The sequence below is a fragment of the Mirounga angustirostris genome, unplaced genomic scaffold, assembly GCF_029215605.1.
Source record: "Mirounga angustirostris isolate CCGP_5_RB_7025 unplaced genomic scaffold, mMirAng1.0.hap1 SCAF_1, whole genome shotgun sequence".
Lineage (NCBI taxonomy): Eukaryota > Metazoa > Chordata > Mammalia > Carnivora > Phocidae > Mirounga > Mirounga angustirostris.
Genome location: NW_026991709.1, coordinates 84335266 through 84357527, shown reverse-complemented (window position 1 = coordinate 84357527; position 22262 = coordinate 84335266). Strand labels below are relative to the sequence as shown.

Here is a 22262-nt window from a genome sequence, read left to right as displayed (position 1 = left end):
GTCGTTATTATAGCATGGTCAGATAATCAGAACTGGAATGGCAGCTCTTAATTTTTAACTTTGGGAAAGAGGAATAAAAATGTCTCCGAAATTGCATGGCAGGAGCTGCTATAGCACTCTTGAATGTATCCAGAGTTTAGCCTCACATGAGGATATTTGCATTGATACGTCCCATAGCACACAAATAAAGCAGATAATAGACATTTGAAGCTGGAGTGAGATCAGGGCCAAATACAAAATCATGCAATTGAGTAGCAAATGTGAGAGGAGTGCAGTGTTTAGATTTATTTAGTTACCTAAGTTTAGATTTATTTAGTTAGCTATGTTTTGTGATTGGTGAATCTGTATTAATGAAAATGATTTTATATTTAGCCACATCTCTTACCTTCTCCTTTCCAAGAGTTTCTGTTTTCTATCTTCAGATTTTCTGGGGTGGTAGTAGTGATCTGCTTACTTTTCAGTTTTTCCACTGTGGAGACGTTTCAGTTTCTGGTTTCTATTTGCTTAGAACAGTGTCTGACATATAGTAAGCATTTCAGTATTAGTAATTGTTGCTTTGTTTTTTTAAATTACTGATACTTCTGTTTTGTAAATTTCCAAATGTTGCAATTTTTTTTTTTACTCTTTATTGTCTTTATTCTTGTTGGTTTATGCCTTAAAGTTCCTTTAGTATTACTAAATGGACTTTTGGGGGAGGAAGATGACGTAAACTGGAAATGTTCATCCTTGCCTTGTTTTAACCAGGTACTACAAGTGTGTTGTTTATTTAGCTAGTTTTTAGTGGGCGTTATGGAGTCTAGTATGATAAAGATGTTTTAGAAAATTATTTACTGAGTACCTTGTGGCTCGAAGTGTATGTCATCATTTGACTAAGGTTGAGAACTTCGCATTTCTTCTTGACAGTCATACAAAGTGTCACTTAATGTCAGTTGTAATCATACAAGTGTCAAGTGGACTGCACTCCAAGGTTATGCAGTGGCAGAGCAAGAATTTGAACAGTTATTCTACACCCAAGTCCTTTGCTCTTTCTTGAATGTCAGATCTTAGAGTTTCTTTCAGCAGTATCAATCAAATGAAGATAGATTAAAAATACTAGTTTGAAAATTAATTTTCAGACTAGAAAATGACCACCGATTTTTATTGTGAATCTTTATATTCATTCCAAAATGGTTTTGAAGCAGTGTACTTAACTATAGTTCAATTTTTTTGTTTTTAAGTGAAGGAGGAAGGGAAGTTGGTAGGAAAAATTAAATTAACTGAAGGTTAGTATTCAAAATGTAGTTATGCTTTTTACTAATGGTGGAGTGTAATATTTATTGATATTTGTAATTTCACCAAGTACTATGGTGAACATTAAATCTCAATTTTCATAATTCCATGAGGAATAATGATGTAATGAACCATTAGGTTAAAATTAGAATATGTAAATATCTGTATATATGTAAATACATATCCCAAGAATATGTAAATGCAAGAGCTTGGGATATGAACCCTGGCAGCCTGATTCTAAGAGCCTGAACTCCTAATCACATTCCTAAAGACAACCTTGCTCAGTTTGAGTATCGATTAATACCTATGATGTTTCATGGATGTACATTCATTTTTTTCCTAATTCTAGGGTAGGTGACACTATGTAGAAACAGATTCAAAGAGGCTAAGTAACTTCTGAGGTTGTGTAGCTCATAAATGATGGAGATGGAAATCAAACCCACATCTGCCTAATTCCAAGCTTTGTGTTCTTTTCGGTGTTCCATATTTGTATGTGTAATATAGGCTTTTGCAGTTAATGTAATTTTTTTAAGTGCTCTCTCCGCCCAAAGTGGGGTTTGAACTCAAAACCCGCACAACTCAAAAGTTGCATGCTCTACTGACCAAGCCAGCGAGGCGCCCTTAACGTAACGTTTAATTGGATATTGACATGCTTTTGATAATGTTTTTGTTTTTTGCAGGGATTTATCAAAGATGTTCATGAAGACTCCCTCACAGTTGTTTTTGAGAACAAGTAAGTCATTTTTTTTTATCGATAGAGATCTTAAAGATTGGTTGTGCTAAATTTGTGTTTGCTTCTGGGTGTTCTAGTTTCGATAACTTTTCACTTCTTTCTCTGCCCACGATATACTTGTTACTTTTTTCATGACCTTTTTTCTTTTCTTTTGCCGAAACATGTGAACACAAGTTAGTATTTTTTGCAAAAATAGATGGCACAAATGGGATTATACTATGCCTAATTCTTAAAATCCCAGAATGCTGAAATGATGTTGTAGAAGGCCTTCCAAATGGCTACTGGTGTGTATTGGGCCGCCTTTAATTTAAACTTGATATTAATAAGGAATAATACCAGTGTTATAGTTGTTGTAGGGTCTAGGTCTTGTTTAGAAAATCTGTTAAGACAGGGCCACCCAGGTGGCTCATTCGGTTAAGTGGCTGCCTTTGGCTCGCATCATGATCCTGGAGTCCTGGGTTTGAGCCCGCATTGGGATCCTCACTCAGTGGGGATCCAGCTTCTTCCTCTGCCCCTCTCCCTGTTCCTGTTCTCTGTCAAATAAATAAAATCTTTAAAGAAATATGAAAGACAGTATGTTGGGCTTGGTTCAGAAGAGTTCTAAAGGAACGCTGTATAATTGAAGGTCAGAAATCTTCAACTTTCACTTTCAAGATGCTTCTGGAACGGCCTGAAGAGAGATCTGCCCAGAAGCTGTTTCATGTAGAAACATGTGTTGGGGTGATTCCTGTCTTTGAGCAGCTGCCATTTCACAGTAATGGTGAAAAGAAAGCGCTCAAAAATCTTGTCTCCTGATGTTTTGCCTAGCATCTGCAGTTGGAAGCTATAGGAATTTATTTGCTATTTTATGTGTTAGTGTGCCTCCCAGGCATATGAATGACCTCTTAGAACTTAGAATAGGAAAGAATTTTTAACTTTATTAACCCAGTTTTTGCAGTATGACACAAAAAATGTTATCTAAGCAACAGCCAAGTTTGTTTTAATTTGGTCATATTTGCTATAAAGTTAAACATCAGCTTTTCCCAAGTTTTAATATTAACGTGTGTATTCATTGCAGAAAACGTTAATTCTGTGTAAGAAAATTAAATCTAATTCAGCTATGCAAAATAACAGTAATTTTCTGCATTTCTGTGAACACGTATACAAAAAATTATGCAATTAATATTTTATAGCTCTGAAATTCTGTTCCTTTGATAGGTCATATAGTTGTAAAATTGTTTGAAATAAGTTGGTTGCACTACTCTTTATTGACAGTGTAGATGTGACATTATTTTGAGTCTAAATTATTACGATGAACTTAACCTATTAAAATGTATGTACTGTTCCCTGAGGATGAGTAATTTTGATGGCAATACATAATTAGTATTAATGATGCTAATTTATAAACTTCCATCAAGAGTCATGCAAAATCTGTTTTACCTCAACAGACTACTTACTTGGAAAAATATAATATGAATGAAGGTTGCTTTTTATTAGAGAAAGCTAAATGATTAACTTAAAAAATACACACCACCAAGCATAGACTGTATAGCTTCCATATTAGGGACTTTTAGAATAATCTGTTTCAAAATTGTTAATTCCTTTTCTGATCTTTCAGCTGGCAGCCAGAACGCCAGGTTCCATTTAATGAAGTTAGATTACCACCACCACCTGACATAAAAAAAGAAATTAGTGAAGGAGATGAAGTAGAGGTATGTATTTTAAGTTTTTTTGTGTGACTTTTTTTGTTCTAAATAAATATTCTTTTAGGAAAATCTGTTTAGCTGATAGAGAATAAATCTAATTCCTTTTCTCTAGTTTATTATTAATTGGCTGTGTAATATGTATAGCAGGGCTTGAGTTTTGGAATCAGAATTGGGATTCATGTCTTAGCTTTACCATTTTTAGCTTTGTGGCCTTGGTCAAGTTTCTTTACCATGAAAATGAAAATAATTTGGGAGTAAGAATGATAGTATATTTGAATTGGTTTGTATAGAATCTGGCACAGAGAGCTGTGTGCTGTTGGTTGCTGTTTTCCTTTTTGCTAATTACTTTAAAATTTTTCTTGTACTTTTTTTTCTTAGTATCTTTGTAATATATTAATAGTTGTCCTTCATTATAGTGATCATTAATATAGTTGATACATAAAAATGTGAAATATTGTAATTAGCATACAGCCTTGTTGAATAGTTTAGAAATGTCCAGAAAATTTTTAAAAGTACAGAAAAACCAAAAGGACTAAATAGGAATTATGTGAGAAGAAAAAAACCACTGTTCACCATTTTTGTCATTCCCAGGCTCTCTCCCTCCCCTATTTTTAAAAATAAAAGTGGGATTATATAGTGCTGCTGCTTTGTACATTGCTTTTATTCACACTTAGAGTTTGGATGTCTATTTTGAATATGTTAGTGTTGTTAAATATGCCTGATGTTATGTGAAATGAAACATGGAAATAATTGTTAAATAGAGGTGTTGTGAGTCTGTTGGAGACAGAAAATTTGATTTGTGATTTTCAAGAAATTGATGTAATTCCTTCAAGGTGCTCTAATATGCTAAATCTATTTTTCTAGTTTATGTAGGATGGGGTTGGGGGAACTGGAGGTATAGGAGAACCTATACAGATGAAATATCTGTCTGAATGTTTTTATAAGCACTTACCAGTGCATACTCTGAGCCAGTGTTCTGAGCACTTGGCACATGAAGTCATTTAGTTATCTGCCCTTTTTATTTTTTGTAATTCTTAATAGTAAATTTTGAGTTCCCATTAATTGTAGATGTTATATGCTAGGAAACCAAAGAATGGTGGCTCGTTTTAATTCCTGGCAGCCTAAACTCCTTTCCATTCTGAAATTTGACCTAGATTTTAATTACTTGCTCTAAGTTCACTGGGCACCCTTTTGCTTTTGCTAAATCGAAGCATGTTGTAACTTAATTGTGTCAGAGCACCATGAGACCACTCTGTAATGGTATAGTCTTCACTTCACTTTTTTCTTTTATAGTTTACTTCCACCAAAAGTGGGAACTAAGAACTTTTTTCTAAGGAGATCTGTAGTTGTAGTCTAGGTGTGGTGTATATTTGTGTCCTTTAGGGAAATGTCATAGATGGTATGGGAAGACACAGGGAAAGTGGCAGACTGCTGTAAATTAAAGGAGTGTGAAATAGGGTACTGGTGGGTACTATGAACTGTAGCCATGATCCTGCTGATTACTACTGTACTTGTTCACTTGGACTTTAGACTCCAGTGAAAATGTTTTTCTCAGTATTGAATCCTTTTCTAATCAACATCTTTTTGTAGGGATGTAAAAGAGCTTGATTTGTTTTCATTTTTCAAAATTTCTGTTTTAGAAGTTTTTTCTTCTGGAATTCTGGTGATGAGTTAGGTCAAACAAGGAATGACCATTTTGGAAATGTTCTAGAATTAGAAATGTGTGGTGGTCAATTTTGAGACTAGTGCTTTTCATACTTTTTAAATTGTTGTTCAGATAATGATAGTGTAAAGGCTCAGATTAAAGGAAAAACTTGGTGGTGTGCTCATGGTGCTTTCCCCTGTCTCAGGCTAAGAAGTTCCTGGACCATCTTTTTGGCCTGCCTCTCTAGCTGTGTACAAAATATTGGTGTAAGAGATGGAATGATTTGAAAATTGAGTGCAGTGTTTTCTTTCACATTGTGTTTTATGGTTTAGTCTTGGTGAAATTTGGTCCTTAAATTGTGAGAATCATTATCTGAAATTAAGATGTCATTTTTTTCCACTTTTGAAAAATTTGAAAATTCACATAAAGAAGTTCAAAATCGATCTTTCCACCCATGGGTTTATTGGCTTTTTCTTTGTCCTTTTTTCTCTTTTTTTGGCCACCATTAGTTAGGAAACTGTCTATATGACCTGGAATGTTTAGGAATTACGGTTGTTAATTTTGAACCAAATAAATTTTTGAAACTTCCTTACCCTTTTTTAAAATTTTTGAATTTTTAAAAATTTTAATTCTAGTGTAGTTAACATACAGTGTTCAGTTAGTTTCAGGTATACAATATAGTGATTGAATAAGTTCATATATATTACTCAGTGCTTATCAAGATAAGTGTACTCAAAATCCCCTTCACCTGTTTTCACCCATTCCCCCACCCACCTCCCCTCTGGTAGTAACCATCTGTTCTCTGTAGTTAAGAGTTTGTGCTTTGGTTTGTCTCTCTTTTTTTTCCTTTGTTTTATTTCTTACATTCCACATATGAGTGAAATCATATGGTGTTTGCCTTTCTCTGACTAGCTTCTTTTGCTTAATATTATTTTCTCTAGCTCCATCAATGTCATTGCAAATGGCAAGATTTCATTCTTTTTTTTTGGCTGAATAATAATCCGTTATGTGTGTGTGTGTGTATGTGTATGTGTATATTTATATACATAAACACCACATCTTTGTCCATTCATCAATTGATGCACACTTGGGCTGCTTCCATAGTTTGGCTATTGTAAATAATCCTGCAGTAAACATAGGGGTGCATATAACCCTTTGAATTAGTGTTTTTGTATTCTTGGGGTAAATACCCAGTGCTGTGATTACTGGACCTTAGGGTAGTTCTCTTTTTAATCTCCTCCCCCTTTAAATTCAAATAAAGTTTAATGTAAAAAATGAAATGGTACAGAATTATATAAAAAAAACGAACTTTCCCTCTTAGTGTAGGTATGTTTGTCTGTACGCTCTAGCTTAAATCTCATTTACCAGAGTTGTGTTTTTCTTTGCATTTTAAAGAATATTTGCTTTTTTTAAATTACAGAAATTGGGATTATGTTATATATTTGTGATTTCTGTATTCAGTCAGTTGGGATATAATAGACATTTTCATGCTGTACATACAGATTTACCTGATTCTTTATAACCACCCTGTAATAATTTTTAGTACGGATGTATCATAATTAGAAATTAAAATTATTGGCAGATTTTTTGCTATTGCCAAAAAATAAATCCAGAGTTAATGTCCTTATGTAAACCATTTTCTGATAGTATGGAATCTAAGTGGTTCACTTGCTAAATTGGAGGCATGTGTATTTAAAATTTTGATGGTACCAAAATGTACCAATTTTGTCCTCCAAAAATGCATTTTGATTTACTACATACTTTTGCTAACACATGGGAGTTCAGTCATGACAGTTTAATTCTTGTAGGTCAGGAATGGTTGAATATTGACAATTTCATATGGTTTATCCTAAAAAAATTTTTTATTTGGTTTTAGTCACCATACATTACATCATTAGTTTTTGATGCAGTGTTCCATGATTTGTTGTTTGCGTATAACACCCAGTGCTCCATTCAGTACGTGCCCTCTTTAATACCCATCACCAGGCTAACCCATCCCCCCCAATCCTAAAATTTTACTACTATAAAAGTGTTTGGCTACTTGAGGTTCATATTTCCACTCAATTTACGAGGCTTTCATGGAATTATAGAACATAAATTAGTGTCATGGTCTAATGTCCTCAAGAAGACAGTATATGATTTATAGGAGAGAGATGGTTTTGAAAGGTTTAAAATTCAAAGCTTTATTTTTAAACCCTCTTAGTAGCTTTTTTTTTTTCCTTAGTGGCTTTTTCTTTGACTTTTTAAAAAGTGGCGTATATTTTAAAATCTTTAATGTTTAGTAGAATTAAATTTTTTCAGTAAGTATTTGCTTGGTTAGTTTTGCTAACTTAAGATTGCTAAGAAAATGCTCACTTTGTGGAATTGGAAGTAATGGGAAAATGATTTTCTTAAGCTGGATATATAATACAGTATTCTGGGATATTGGAAGTGCGGTAGAAAATGTTTTTTCCCCCAGTGATTTCACATGTGAAGTGTTTTGTCTCTTATTATAGATAACTGCTTTGTTCAGCAAGTTAGTGTATGAGCTCACACAAACACATTCCATAGGAAGCCTGACACTTAAGCCAGTATATAATTTTACAAGGTTTTCCTCTTGGGTTTAATATATTTGATTAAACAACTTTTTTTTTTTTTTTTTTTTTTTGTGATGCTTTCTGGTTGAGGTAAGATTGGCAAGTTTCTGTTCTTGTGACATAAACCTTTTATCTTTTACGGTGGCTTGTCAGATATTATGTTTATATGTCTTTATATTTTAATTATAATGTTGGGATAGATGCCTTGAGAGAAATAAGGGTAATAAGAATAATTTGAGATCAGAGACCCCCTTACCGGAAAATTTAAGAAAACCTTTTTTTTTAATTTATCGAGGCGGGGTTTGCGGGGCATAGGGCTTTTGAGCGCATGTGAGTGGGGGGAGGGGCATAGAGAGAGGGAAGGAGAGACTGTCAAGCGGACTCCATGCTGAGCATGGAGCCCAGGGCAGGGCTCAGTCTTACGATCTTTAGATCTTGACCTGAGCTGAAATGAAGAGTCGGATGCTTAGGGGCAATAAAGCGTCTGCCTTTTCTCAGGTCGTGAGGATTGAGCCTCTCATCGGGCTCCCTGCTCAGCAGGGAACTTGTTTCTCCCTCTGCCTGCTGCTTCCCTTGCTTGTGCTCGTGTGCGCGCTCACGCGCTCTCTCTCTGTCACATAAATCTTAAATAAAAAAAAAAAGAGTTGGATGCTTAACGAACTAAGCCACCCAGGCACCCACGCTTATGTTAAAATTTTTAAAATTCAGTATTTTTTTTATGCAAGATACATGTAGTTTCCATTCTACCTTTATTATTTTTTAAAGATTTTAAGATTTTATTTGACAGAGAGCACAAGTAGGCGGAATGGCAGGCATTCTACATTTAAAAAATATCTCAATTTGATTCTTGCAACCAGTCTGAAAATTTTACCTATCTGTATTTAGTCTGTCTTATAATGCCAAGTTTATTGTTAGTCTTAGTGCTTAGGAAATTTGCATATGTTAAAGAGGTAAACATTCTTGTTTATTATATAGGAAATGGCTATTTTCCAAGACTTAAGAAACGCATTTGTTAAAAGTGTCAGCAACGTATCTGAATGAGAAAATACTATTACTTAGGTACATAAATCACATTAGTGTGCTCTAGATGTTAAACTGGCTTTCCTAATGGACATTTTCCATTTCTTCATAATAGGTTATGATTGTAATGAGATGAAATAGTGAATATAGAGGAACAGTACTTATAAAACTGGCTGTTATGATTAAGTATTCAGCTTAATGGTTAACATTATTTAGAAATTTTCTTCATAGTAAATTTGGTGAAAACTGGTAAAAAAATTATTTTTGGTGCTCATATTTGGTTGTGACTTTGAAAAGCATAGTTAGACATTATTAACTTGACTGAAAGGTTGATAACATTAGGATCCAGACTGGAATTCCATTTAAGTAATAGTTTGGTTGTATGTTAGAATTCAGAGGCCATTTTGTAGTATGGTTTGACTTGGAATTATTTGGCAGAAAGAACTCTGAAATAGAATTCTGGAATTTGATTTTTCATATTCCATCCTCCACTCCGTGAAATTGGACTTCTTCAGCCTGAGTACTGTTGTGCTTTTAGATCTCTCATGGGTCTTTTTTTTAAAGCTCTTCCTTGGATTTGTAGACACTTAGAATGTTAAAACAATGAGGGCTATTGCTTTAGAGTGTGATTTGCTCCTTGGGAATAGTTTGGAAATTTAAAGTCTGAATAAAGGGAATTTCTATGAGGTGCTCCTATTCCAGTGATGTAGTCATAAATACAGTAGTCAACGTCTGGGGCACAGTATACTAGGGCACAGTTTTAATGCTGCAGCATTAAAGTGATTTCTTATTGTGTGAGATAAACTTCATTTTGGAAAGAATGTGATTTGACCAACTGCACTCAAGTGGAGCCAGATTCATAGTGTTTGATACAAGCTCAGGAACTTGGGTTTAGTTGGCTTTATGAGATTGACTTTGTCTTTCAGCGGTAGAGTTTTTAATGAAGCTTACAGAGGTAGGTTAAGTATAAAATGGAATCCAGCATTTTAATGTTCAGTGAGAAATATAAAGCCTCAAGGCAGTCCAGAATGGCTTTATTCTCTTTTTTTTGGTGGTAAGCTTACATAGGAAGCCACATGCCTAGAAAATTGTGTTTTGGTGAAAGTAGAATTAGAGCAAAGGGATTTAGGTAATTTAAAGACCCATTCACCCCCGCCCCCCGGAAACTTTTGAGGCACCCATTCACTAGATCACCAAGAGATACTCCATTCTGTTTAGCTGAACTGCCTTTCTGAGATAGTATTTGGAATGGGCATTTTCCCTCTTGTTCTTAGGTTTTCCTTTAATCTGTGGTATACTCAGGGAAAATGGTCATCAGCACTTACCATTTGGGCCCAGTGGGCCATTTTTTAAAAAAATTTAAGTATGTTTACATATAATTTCACAGAAGTTAAAGGATGCTGAAGGTCAACATTAAGTATCTTAATGACCATTTAAACATAGCAAATATAGGGATACTTCGGTGGCATAGTTGGTTAAGCGTCTGATTCTTGGTTTTTGCTTAGGTAGTGGTCTCACAGTGGTGGGATAGAGCCCTGTGTCGGGCTCCGTGCTCAGAACAGAGTCTGCTTGAGTTTCTCCTTCTCCCTCTGGGCTCCTCCCTCCCCCCCATGTGTTTTCTCTCTTCTCTCTCTCTCCCTCTCTCTGGAATAAATAAATCTTTAAAAAAAAAAAACGCATAGCAAATACAACTTTTTATTCCATATTTTCCTGGTTTTGATAATACATATACCTAAAATGAGTACAGGTCTCTAAATATTACTTCTCATCAGCTATCATGCATAAATGCAGAATAAATTCATCTTACAAATTCTGATAGCAAATTTAAAACACATCTAGTTAAGTTCTAGTTTATCATTTCATTCTGGTTCATCTTATACTTGGATTATCAGAAATGTACTTTAGGAATATTTTGGAACTCTTAGTGGCTTCTAATTTTATTGAACAGAGCATAGTCATTGTTTTACAATTATACCATTTTCATATTTAACCAATTGCATTGACTAATCCATTGAATTTTTTGCATGTCTTCATCATTTGTTTCTTTCTAGTCATCTTTGTATACACAGCTGCCTTTGGCATTTGTCCACTTATGAGCTGTATGGGGGTACATTTTGGTGTACAATCATAAAAGATGAAAGAATATGGTCACATGTCCTTTTAGAAAAACAGAATGGTCCCAAGTCTTGTTGCAGGATTTTGTATGATGAAGTCCTAGTTTGATTAACTGGGTGAGGATACTAAATTTCCCTTTTCTACTTAGAAGTATATTATTTGGGAATATTCATCATCTGAAGGCTTTATGGTGGGAGATTCTGCTTGTAATTTCACATTCATCATTAGAATCTAGAGTGCTATTGTCTATCTCTGCATCAGTCCTGATTCCTCTAATAATTGTGAAAGCCCTTCCTCTGTAAATTTTGTCTTTGCAGTTATGGGTGGAAAATTAAAAATTCTGAATTCTTAACTGTTCAGTGAAAACCAAAAGCAGACTTCAAGAATGGTGTCTCCAGTCTTTTTATACTTTCTTGAAAGACTATGCAGTAAAGAAACTACAGGATGATGCAATAGTAACGCTATATTTCACTGTTGTGTTCTTCCAGGTGATACCATCATTCTTTTTTTTTTTAAGTCTTTTTTAATGCACAGTTGGGAATAATTGATGAATGATGATGAAATAGTGAAGTGTTTCAAGATACAGAAAAAAAAGATCACTAGATTTCCCCTTAGATTTATAAGAGGTTCCACTGGATATATAATTGCAAGATAGAATGAATTTTGTTTTATTCTAAAAAAAAAAAAGTAAAATTTATTGTTTTTTGGAGACTATAAGAAAGGATGAAAGTTACGAAATAGATTGGCTCATAAAGAAATGCAGAGCTAAAATTGAGTCCCCTGGAGCCTGATTGGTATGTAGGTCTTCCTTTTTTCTGATCATGGTGCACAGTGAAGTTGATCATGAGGTTTTGGCTTACTCAGTTACATTTCCAGTATTCCCCCACGATTACTCTCAGATCACCTCAGTGAGGCTTCAGGCTTTCCAAAACTATTTGCTTATTATCAATAGTTGTTTTGCATTTAACCCAAAGATGGGTGTTAACATATATTGGTAGATTTCTCTGTCCTCCTCTGCAGAGACATCCTTAGTTCATATAATAAAGATTTTTATGGGGCTCTTCTTGGTTGTCTCTTCCCAGATTCCCCCTCCCCCCAATTTTCCACATATTGAAAATATATCAAGATGCTGTACCATAAGAAATAACTCTGATCCCTAAAGGAAACTTCCCTAATGTGTCACGTTACAAAATACCTGATAATTACAAATACAGAGCAATATAAGATAATTTTTTTTTACGGAAGAGGTTTGTAAGATTCTTACGTACTGTGCTAGATGTACTAATTCAGCTGAACAGTTTTAGTGCATTTGATTTAGGTTCTTCAGGAAGGAATCTAAATATCATATCCTTGAAGGTTTTAAAATTGGGTTTCTTTTTGAAAACCATTCTTGATTTCAACATCCTAAAAATATTGTTATGAGATTTGAAATGTCTTTAGTAATTTCTAGCTTATCCTTGTGTCTGATACTTGAATCAGAATGCAGTGCTTAAAAGTGAACAGTATTGACAGAAACTATGAAAGAACTCTGTTTTGCACTGTTAAACTGCCTTGTGAAAAGCCTTCTTTAAAATGATATTTATGTTTGGAAAACCTCATGAATTTGGAATTAGATTTTCAAGGAGCCAAATTACCCAAAAAGGGTTCAGTTTTGTTTTTCAGTAGTGAAATTTAAAGATACATGACTCTTACTAAATTATGGTTAGCCCATCAATTTTAATGCAGTGACATTTTTTATTCTAGAGTTTAATGGGATTTGACATTTGTAGTAAGTCATTATAATGTTGAAATCCTTCAGGATGAATGGATAAAGGCCTTTTTTTCTCTTCTCAGGTATATTCAAGAGCAAATGACCAAGAACCGTGTGGATGGTGGTTGGCTAAAGTTCGAATGATGAAAGGAGAAGTAAGTGATGTTTACACTTGCTTTGTGACTAGTTTCTAAGGAGATACCTCAACTCTTGGTTTCTGTAAATGTTACTTCAATTCTTAGTTTTTTTTCTAAACGCCTAATTTGGAAATAGTTGATCATACATTTTAAAAATTCATTAGACCATTTATTTATTTTTTCTGAATTTGCAAACCTCAAAGCTTCTCTTCAGGGATACACTTCAAGGATATGAGGACCACCAAGGTTCATGCTTGTAAGAGCCAATAATCTAGTTTAGGCAAATCAGATTGATGTAACTAAGCTGTGCTTAGTATTGTGCCACAAGGGGGAGGGTCTATTGGTTAAGCTGAGCAAGGCAATTAGAACTTCATTTAAAGCTCATTATTTTTGTTCAGATGGGAATTTTAAAGTATTTTGATGTCTTTTAGTTTTATGTCATTGAATATGCTGCTTGTGATGCCACTTACAATGAAATAGTCACATTTGAACGACTTCGGCCTGTCAATCAAAATAAAACTGTCAAAAAAAATACCTTCTTTAAATGCACAGTGGATGTTCCTGAGGATTTGAGAGAGGCGTGAGTAATTTTGTTTACTATTGAATTGCTTTGTGAATTAAGAGGATTTTTTAGTGTTACAAAAATCTTTTTTTCCCAAACACCCCATCAAAAACTTCTGATAGAAAATCTTTTTAGTAAACAAAAGTTTTAATGGGTAATGTCAAAATGAAATACTTGGTTTGCATTATAATTGCTTTCTGAATTTAATCTATTATTTAGGTCTTAAATATGAATTAATTTCTCCCTAGGTGTGCTAATGAAAATGCACATAAAGATTTTAAGAAAGCAGTAGGAGCATGCAGAATTTTTTACCATCCAGAAACCACACAGCTAATGATATTGGTAAGATAACTACATATTTTAAGGTAGCCAATGGATATTTCACAGATTTTATAATTAAATATTTGAAAAGATAAAAGCTAACTTGGTATGCAGTGTATTAATGCATATGAAAGAAAAAATTTTTTACAGCTATAAAATGTTAAATTTCTATCTTTTGTGTGGAATAAGGAAGAAAAAATCTTAACATGGCATTCTTAACAACATGAAATTCTGAATGTGTGGGATCCTGGATCCTCCCCTGCCCCTTCCCCCCCCAATCATTTGAATAGCAGAACTAAGTACGGGATTAGGGAATTCGGAAAGGAGAGTGGGGAGTAGGATTACCTGTGGGAGGGGGAATGGTGGGTGGGGAGAGAAGTGTAGTAGATGAGGATCAAGGAAGGCTTTACGTGGAAGGTTCTTGTTTGTATTATCTAGAAAAGTAAGATTTTTTTGAGTGATTAACTTGTTTGTTTATAGTCTGCCAGCGAAGCAACTGTGAAGAGAGTAAATATTTTAAGTGACATGCATTTGCGAAGTATTCGTACGAAATTGATGCTCATGTCCAGAAATGAAGAGGCCACTAAGCATTTAGAAGTAAGTGGGTTTATCAGAAGGTTTTTTGTGTGTCCCATTTAGTTTCATAAGTATATTATTCAAGTTCCCTGGCTTAAACTAGGTAAGGCAACGTGGGACCTGTTTTGTGGCTAATACCAGAAGGCATTGTGCCCTTAGAACAATTATTTTTTTTTCTGTTACTTTCCCCAAACAGCCTTTGTTTGCTAAATGCCTGTTGAGTTTTTTGTTAAGACTTAGATAACAGGTGCCAAAGAACTTAGAAACTCATAAGGGTATCCAGTAGAACTGTATTGCTGGTTTTTCTTTACTCTGTCCTTAAGCTTTTTTACTACCCTGTTAGCTGTCATTCATAATACACTTCCATTAGTTAACTAGTTGACTATAATAACTCTTACGTAAGAGGAGGGGAGGACACATAGCATGTACGTTTTAAAGAAGAGCCTATTGTTTCTTTTCTATCCCATCCTAAGGTATTCCTTTGTTTTCTCTTATTCTTCATTGCCACACTATTAGGAGACACCCCCCCCCCCAATGCACCACATTCAGAGCTTAGAGAAATTGAGGTATGTTTATCTTTAGGACATATTTGCAAGTACCGTTACTAATTTAAAAAGTTCCAAACAAGGGATGTATGGTGAGTGAGTTTTGAAAAATGAATCCTCTGAATTGGAGAACTTTTATCAGTAATTCCAGAAAATTTGTTTTAGAATTAACTATTTTCTGTGATCATGATTAAATATACTTACCAAACTGTTTTTCCTTTTCTTTTCTTTTCTTTTTTTTTTTTTTAGATTTTTTATTTATTTATTTACTTGAGAGAGAGAGAGAGAGAGAGAAACAGCATGAGAGGGGATAGGGTCAGAGGGAGAAGCAGGCTCCCCGCCGAGCCGGGAGCCCGATGTGGGACTCAATCCCAGGACTCCGGGATCATGACCTGAGCCGAAGGCAGACGCTTAACCATCTGAGCCACCCAGGCGCCCTGTTTTTCCTTTTCTATTATATGATCCCAAATGAGTATCTTTTATTTTTTTCTTAGGTTTTTTTTTTTTGGTAAAATACAACATAAAATTTACCACTTAATCATTAAGTGTGCAGTTCAGTAGTATTAAGTCTGTTCATGTTAATCAGCCAATTTCCAGAACTTTTCATTTTGCAAAACTGAAACTGTATCCGTTAGACAGCCACTCCGTCCCCCCGCACACCTCAGGCAACCACCATTCTACTTTTTGTTTCTATAAATTTGACTACTCGTATAGGTGGAATCATACAGTATTTTTTTTTGTTACCAGTTTATTTCACTAAGCACAGTGTCCTCAATCCACATTGTAGCATGTGTCAAAATTTCCTTTTGAAGGCTGAGTAATTTTATGTGCCTATATCTCATTTTGTTTTTCTGTTCAGTTAGTGCACATTTGGTTTGCTTCTACTTCTTGACTATTAAGAATACTACAAACATGGGTATATGAAAAACTGTTTTTGTTTTTGATCTTTTGTAATATAAATTCTAACATGCCTCTTTTACTAGTGCACAAAACAACTTGCAGCAGCTTTTCATGAGGAATTTGTTGTGAGAGAAGATTTGATGGGCCTGGCAATAGGAACACATGGTAGTAACATACAGCAAGCTAGGAAGGTTCCTGGAGTTACAGCTATTGAGCTAGATGAAGATACTGGAACATTTAGAATCTATGGAGAGGTAAGCTATTGTCTGTCCCCTATCTCAGTAACTTTATTTAAAAAATTTTTTTTTCAGTAACTTTATTAGAACTATTGTTTGATTGTATATTATTTGGCATTTAAGTTTCCCAGTGAAATAGTTTTAAAATCAGTCAACCCCAGTAACCATTACATGTGTGCAGGTGGATTAAAATAGTATTATGTGGGGCAGTAAAAGATTTACTGTTTAATGTGGACTGTTCTCGGAAGTTTAACCAACTGCTTCTGATTTTAACTCTGTTTGATGTGCATTACAAATAATTTGCTTTTTTTGGGTGCTTGCTGTGTCAGGCACTGTCATTTGTAAACAGCATGTAATAGAGGAGCTTTTGAAGAACTGGAATTTGGATAATATTTTGTCACTAGTTAATTGTGACATTTGTGTGCCCTGGAAAATAACAAATCTGAAAATAAGTCAGACTTCATCAAGACCATGCCTCACATTAGAATAAATGGGTGAGGTTTTTTGGGTGATGATTTCAAGTCTTGACTTTTTTTTTTTTTTTTTTAAGAAACTTACTAGAGGGGCACCTGGGTGGCTCAGTCGGTTGGGCGTCTGCCTTTGGCTTGGGTCGTGGTCTCGGGGTCCTGGAATCGAGTCCTGCGTCGGGCTCTCTGCTTGGCGGGAGTCTGCTTTTCCCTTTGTGCTCTCCCTCTCTCTATCAAATAAAATCTTAAAAAAAATATTAGAGTGTCTGTGTGTGAGTTAAAGAGCACAAGTGAAGGGGGGTAGGGACAAGCAGACTCCCTACTGAGCAGGGAGCCCAGTCCATCCTAGGACCCTGGGATCATGACCTGAGCTGAAGGTAGACACTTAACCAGATTGAGTCTCTCAGGTGCCCCTCAAGTCTTGACTTTTCATACATAGTTCTTCTCATGAAAAGCTGGGTCATATAGTGAATCTGACTAGAGGCCTGATTTTTTTTTTTTTCCCCCCAATTTTATTTCTGAAACCTTTAAAAGTGGGCAGTATGCAGTAATTAAGACAAAAGGCTTTGGAGCCGCACTGCCTGGATTGGAATTGTCTCTACCACTTGGAGTGAGCTTGGAGAAAGTTACTTAACTTCCCTGTATAAATTCCTCTTTTAGAAATGAAAATAGTAGTGCTTATGTTATAGTTTGTGAGGATTAAATATGCTTAAAAAATTTTTGTGTTACATGGTGTGATGAGCACACAATACACTTCATCTATTGTTATTAAAGAACAAACAGTAGAAGTGGAAGGTAACTTCCTGAGAACTACAGATTCCCTGTAGAGAGGCCTCTTCCCCAGTCTTTCAGTCTTAAAATTATACCCATTAGAATTTAGGAGTTTTAATGATCTTATCAATAGGTACTTTTAAAAAAAGCATCTCCACAAAAACAGCTTTTTAAATAATTTATGTTGAGAGTGAAAAAACCAGTGCAGACAGTGTAGACAATATGAATAATTTGTATTGAACATTCACCTAGAGAAATTTAACATGGGAGTATGGACCAAATATATTTACGATTGGGTTAAAATTTGGCTAATGTAAGTAAGCTAAATTCTGCTATTTTCTCAGCTTAGGGTTCCTCCCCTTCCCTTAGAGATGTTCTAATACTATGTTTTTTTCCTAGTCTTTTTAATAATTCTTTTTTTTTTTTTAAAGTACTTCATGAATTACTTGACCTGAAATGTCACTTTAGTGGGCTGAGCAGAATCTTGTACTAGAGCATAATAATTCAGAATTTCTCATTTCTTGTGTAGGGTTTTTTTTTTTTTTTTTTGGATTGGGGTTTTCTTCAGGGTTATATTTTATGTTTATTTTCTCCTGCAGAGTGCTGATGCTGTAAAAAAGGCTAGAGGTTTCTTGGAATTTGTGGAAGATTTTATTCAGGTTCCTAGGAATCTTGTTGGTAGGTATTTCTATTAAATGTTAAATAAGTTAACTGTTATTAATTATACAACAATTTAATTGAAATTTAATCTTGTCTGATACCGTATTTATAGTTACATGGAGCATTTGATAGCTGTACTTTTCTTTTTTTGGTAATGTTGTATGTGACTTGTATCTCATTATTATCATAATAAAAAATAAAGATATTTCATTCTGTACAGGGTGCCTCACTAATACGACCCATGATTTTTGTAACAGTTTGTCATTACATTTTTTAAAAGCCATTTCACCCCTTGGGCTTGCTCTTCTTATTCACTTAATGTCTTTTTATCACTCATATGTCCATCAAAATTGTCATGGTAATTTTTGAGAAGGTGTTTGTGATATTTTTTTTCTTTTGTTTAGTGCAGAAGAAAAAGTAAGAGTGGACTAACAATAGGGTAATAAACTTCTACACAGTAGGCCCTGAATAAATAATAATTGGTTGTTGCAAAGGCATAGAATAAGGTAAGAAGTCATGAGCAGGAGAGAAGGATGGTGATGATGATAGGAGGGGAGGATTCACTATTAAGTTTCTGTCACTATTATGGAAATTATGAACCCATGGGCTATAAGTTAAGTGACTGATTTTTGAGTTTGAAGCTGTAGTTAAAGGAGCTTTATAGCTTGGGATGAGTTGTTTAATAGCTTTGTTATTAATATTCTCTACATTGGTGTTATCTGTCCTTTTAAATGCTATTTGAGACAAATGGAAAAATTTTGGTCATGTATTAAGTAAATCCTCAGTGATTATCCTAACCTTTAATATAAAAGTAAGCATTAACATAAAGCAGAGACGTTTACTAGGAGGGGCTTGAGTTTTTGTCCATTGCTGTGTCTGATGAGTTTCTTGACCTTGTTGAAACAGAGCCTCTTGGGCTCCATTTATATACAGTTAGGCCTTTTGCCTTTTGGAAATGATTTTTTTTGCTATAGGTGTTCTAGTTGTCAAATCCTACTTCAAAAAAACAGTTATAGAAAATACATCAAAACTTCCACTTTAAAAAAGATGCTTGTTTTGACCAGTAACAAGTTAGCATACTCTGGAACAACAACTTGGACAGTTTCTTGGTATTCAACTATTAGTTTGTCTCTTACTTTGCCCAAGCATTTGGATAGGTATGACATAGTGCCAGATAAGTAAGCTCCATTTTATTGGTTCTTGTTCACTGTAGGTTGAATGCTGGAGAGATGAGATGTTAAAATTAAGTATAAGCTTAAGAGTTTTTGTATAATTCTAACAAACATTAAGGTACAAAATATTATCACGTTTATCATTGTCAAATGAAGTCACCTTTGACAAGCTGCTTTTGAAAACGAATCCCCTATTTTCTTTAAATCACAATTATTGACACCTGTCAGTACTGACATTGTGGTTGCTGCTTTACATAACAAATTTAACTTAGGTTTCTTCACTTGTAAAACTGATTTGGAGATGAGGGTGTGAAAGGAAATCCGGGTTCTTTTCAACCCAACAATTCTGTAGAAGAGAGCCTTGGTCTTAGAGTTTGTGGTAGTGTTAATTTTGAGTAAAAATTCCTGATATTTCAGAAATAAGGAAATTGGATATATTTGTAGTTCTCTGGTTCTTCTCTTTATTCATTTGTCTGTGCAATGATGTGAGTACTTGTCTCTTTTCCTCTACTCTGTCTTGGTTCGCTTTGGTGATTTGGGTTATTTGGGACTCTTCAGAAAATACACATTAGCAGCAACTATTATATGTTGGTGAAATACTCAGAAGTAGTAATGATTTCTTGGTTGTTGTATATAATAATACTACATTTCCCTCCAAAATGTTCTATGGGTGAAGCAGTCTTTTGAAAAATAGTACATTCTTAGTCCAAGTGAAAAAGAAAAAGTGGACTGAGGAGTAAAAGGGAATGAGGACTACTTGGTGGGTAAGTTAAAGAGAATTCTCTTAACACATTCAGGTTCTAAGAGTTCTAGACCCTGACCATTCCCACCCCTCCTAAGTCAAAAGAAAAATATTATATGAACGTTGATTTAAAAATAAATTGAAACTTTTCACCTCCTGGAAGCCTTCCTTAATCACTTCTTTACTCTGTCCCTTCAGCATTTATGCTCAGTGCTCAATTTATACTACAGGTCTGCTTCAGTTTGTCAATATGCTTTGGAATTTAATGGAAATGATCATTTAAAATATTGACGGTCTCTGGTGGGACTAAATAAAACTTTCAGGTAGGTCCCTGCCACAGACCCCAGAAGGGTGATGGATGTACACTCACCACTGGTATAGTTCATAGAAGGAAGGGGCAAAGATTCTGGGGGAGGGATTATGATATATCAGTCTGATTTTTGTTTTTTCGAAAAGACATTTGCTTATTTTTAGCAGGGTCAAGGATGGAGTTGCTGCTTGAGCTTCACTGTGTTAACAATGAAGGTTGCTTTTATATACTGCTGCTAGGGCTGCTCAGAGAAGACCTACATCATGTGAATTCCCTGTCCTACTCTTTTTTTCTTTTTACCTGTTCAGTTGCTGCTGCTTTTAAACTTAGGGTTATTAATGGGGAAGGAGGTTTGAGAATAGGGATAGAAAATCCTGTAATGGTGTCTTTGCTGTATTGAGCCATTTACTCTTGCTGTTGTTCCCTTATTTATTCTTTAATGGGAACTTGTTTTCTCAAGGCATGCGATAGGAATAACTTCTATTTTAACCCCTTTCAACTGAAATTCTGTTCTGGAAATAGATTGCTGATTTAAAAAAGAATGAGGGATTTGGACTTAATAACTTTTATAAGAGATACATCTATTTCATACAGGGAAGGTTACCTGTGAATATTTACTTCTTTTACCAGGTAACACTATCTAGTACTGCTTTGCTATTTTACTAGTTTGCTGTCTTTTTAAGAATAAGCTCCTAAGGGGGAGAGAATTTCCTGTCCCCCCTTTTAGTTTCTCTTTTAGTTATTGGATACTCAGTAACTGCTGTTTGACACACTTAAATGTTAAGTGTGGAGAAGGTAAATAATTTGGAATTTATGTCAATATATTGTATTTCATATCTAGGAAGACAGCATAACATATACACACTATATGTATTTGTATAGCTATGAAGTACTTAAAAACTTGGTCAAAAATGTTAAACGCAAACATTTCATTGAAGAGAGAGTATCATTTAAAAAGTATCTTCAAGTTAATAGGTGTGTTTTGGACGAATAGCAACTTGAATATGAAAGCAAGATTAAATTTGTTAACAGTGCCAAAATAAGTGTTTGTTTTGCCTTTATTTGTATGTCCAAAGTTTTGGAATGGGTTACATTGATATTTTAAAAATATAGAAATGATGGTAGAGCACATTAAAAAATGTTTTAGACTTGGAAAATGACTTACATGTGAGTAACATTGTCAATCCTAGTTAATAATAGCCTTAGGCATTCTGAAGAGAAGGAAGTTTTTCAGACCAAGGATAAAATTCCTCTGTAGTCCTCAGGGTGAATATATTGAGAGTATAAAAAGATGGAGCTTTGCTTGGTTTTTTGATTTGATAGCAAGTCAAATTATTTGGGCTAGTGTTGGAAGGATAACAGTATTGGTTTTAACTTGTTATATTTTTTTCTCTTATTAAAGGAAAAGTAATTGGAAAAAATGGCAAAGTCATTCAGGAAATAGTGGACAAATCTGGTGTGGTTCGGGTGAGAATTGAAGGAGACAATGAAAATAAATTACCTAGAGAAGATGTAAGTATTTAAAATGTATAAACCTCCCCCACTTTTTTTAAACCGTGTTCTGTTCCTGGCTGATTTATAATGTTTTTTTATATTTTGGAAATCATTTTGATCAGTTTTATCTAGTGAGCTACTTACAGTCTGATGCAGTGGATTTTTTTTTCTTTTTTTTAATTTTATTCCTCACAATATTGTTTTCTGTGCTTAAGAAAACAAGTAATCTTGGGGCGCCTGGGTGGCTCAGTTGGTTAAGCGACTGCCTTCAGCTCAGGTCATGATCCCAGGGTCCTGGGATCGAGTCCCGCATCGGGCTCCCTGCTCTGCGGGGAGCCTGCTTCTCCCTCTCCCACTCCCCCTGCTTGTGTTCCCTCTCTCGCTGTGTCTCTCTGTCAAATAAATAAATAAAAAAATCTTTTAAAAAAAAATTAAAAAAAAAGAAAACAAGTAATCTTTCAACTGTGGGCCGTGGGATCTTGATTGGTTTCTCAGTACTTCAGTAAAAAGTCAATTTTTGATAAAATGGTTTCAGTTTGAGAATTTTAACAGTTCTTTTTTGTACTTAACAAGTTT

The 22262-nt window shown here is 34.6% G+C and overlaps 1 protein-coding gene across 7 annotated transcripts in view; it reads left to right on the top strand.

Annotated features, from left to right (window-relative positions):
• Positions 1-22262, top strand: part of FXR1 (FMR1 autosomal homolog 1) — a 55115-nt gene that overhangs the window by 14003 nt on the left and 18850 nt on the right. For all 7 annotated transcript variants that reach the window (XM_045903310.3, XM_045903307.3, XM_045903306.3 and 4 more), the window contains exons 2-10: positions 1950-2002; positions 3600-3693; positions 12877-12948; positions 13362-13510; positions 13741-13834; positions 14294-14410; positions 15918-16088; positions 17908-17986; positions 21595-21704. In XM_045903310.3, the coding sequence (XP_045759266.1) occupies positions 1950-2002; positions 3600-3693; positions 12877-12948; positions 13362-13510; positions 13741-13834; positions 14294-14410; positions 15918-16088; positions 17908-17986; positions 21595-21704 (939 nt within the window). The remainder of the gene's footprint in view (positions 1-1949; positions 2003-3599; positions 3694-12876; positions 12949-13361; positions 13511-13740; positions 13835-14293; positions 14411-15917; positions 16089-17907; positions 17987-21594; positions 21705-22262) is intronic.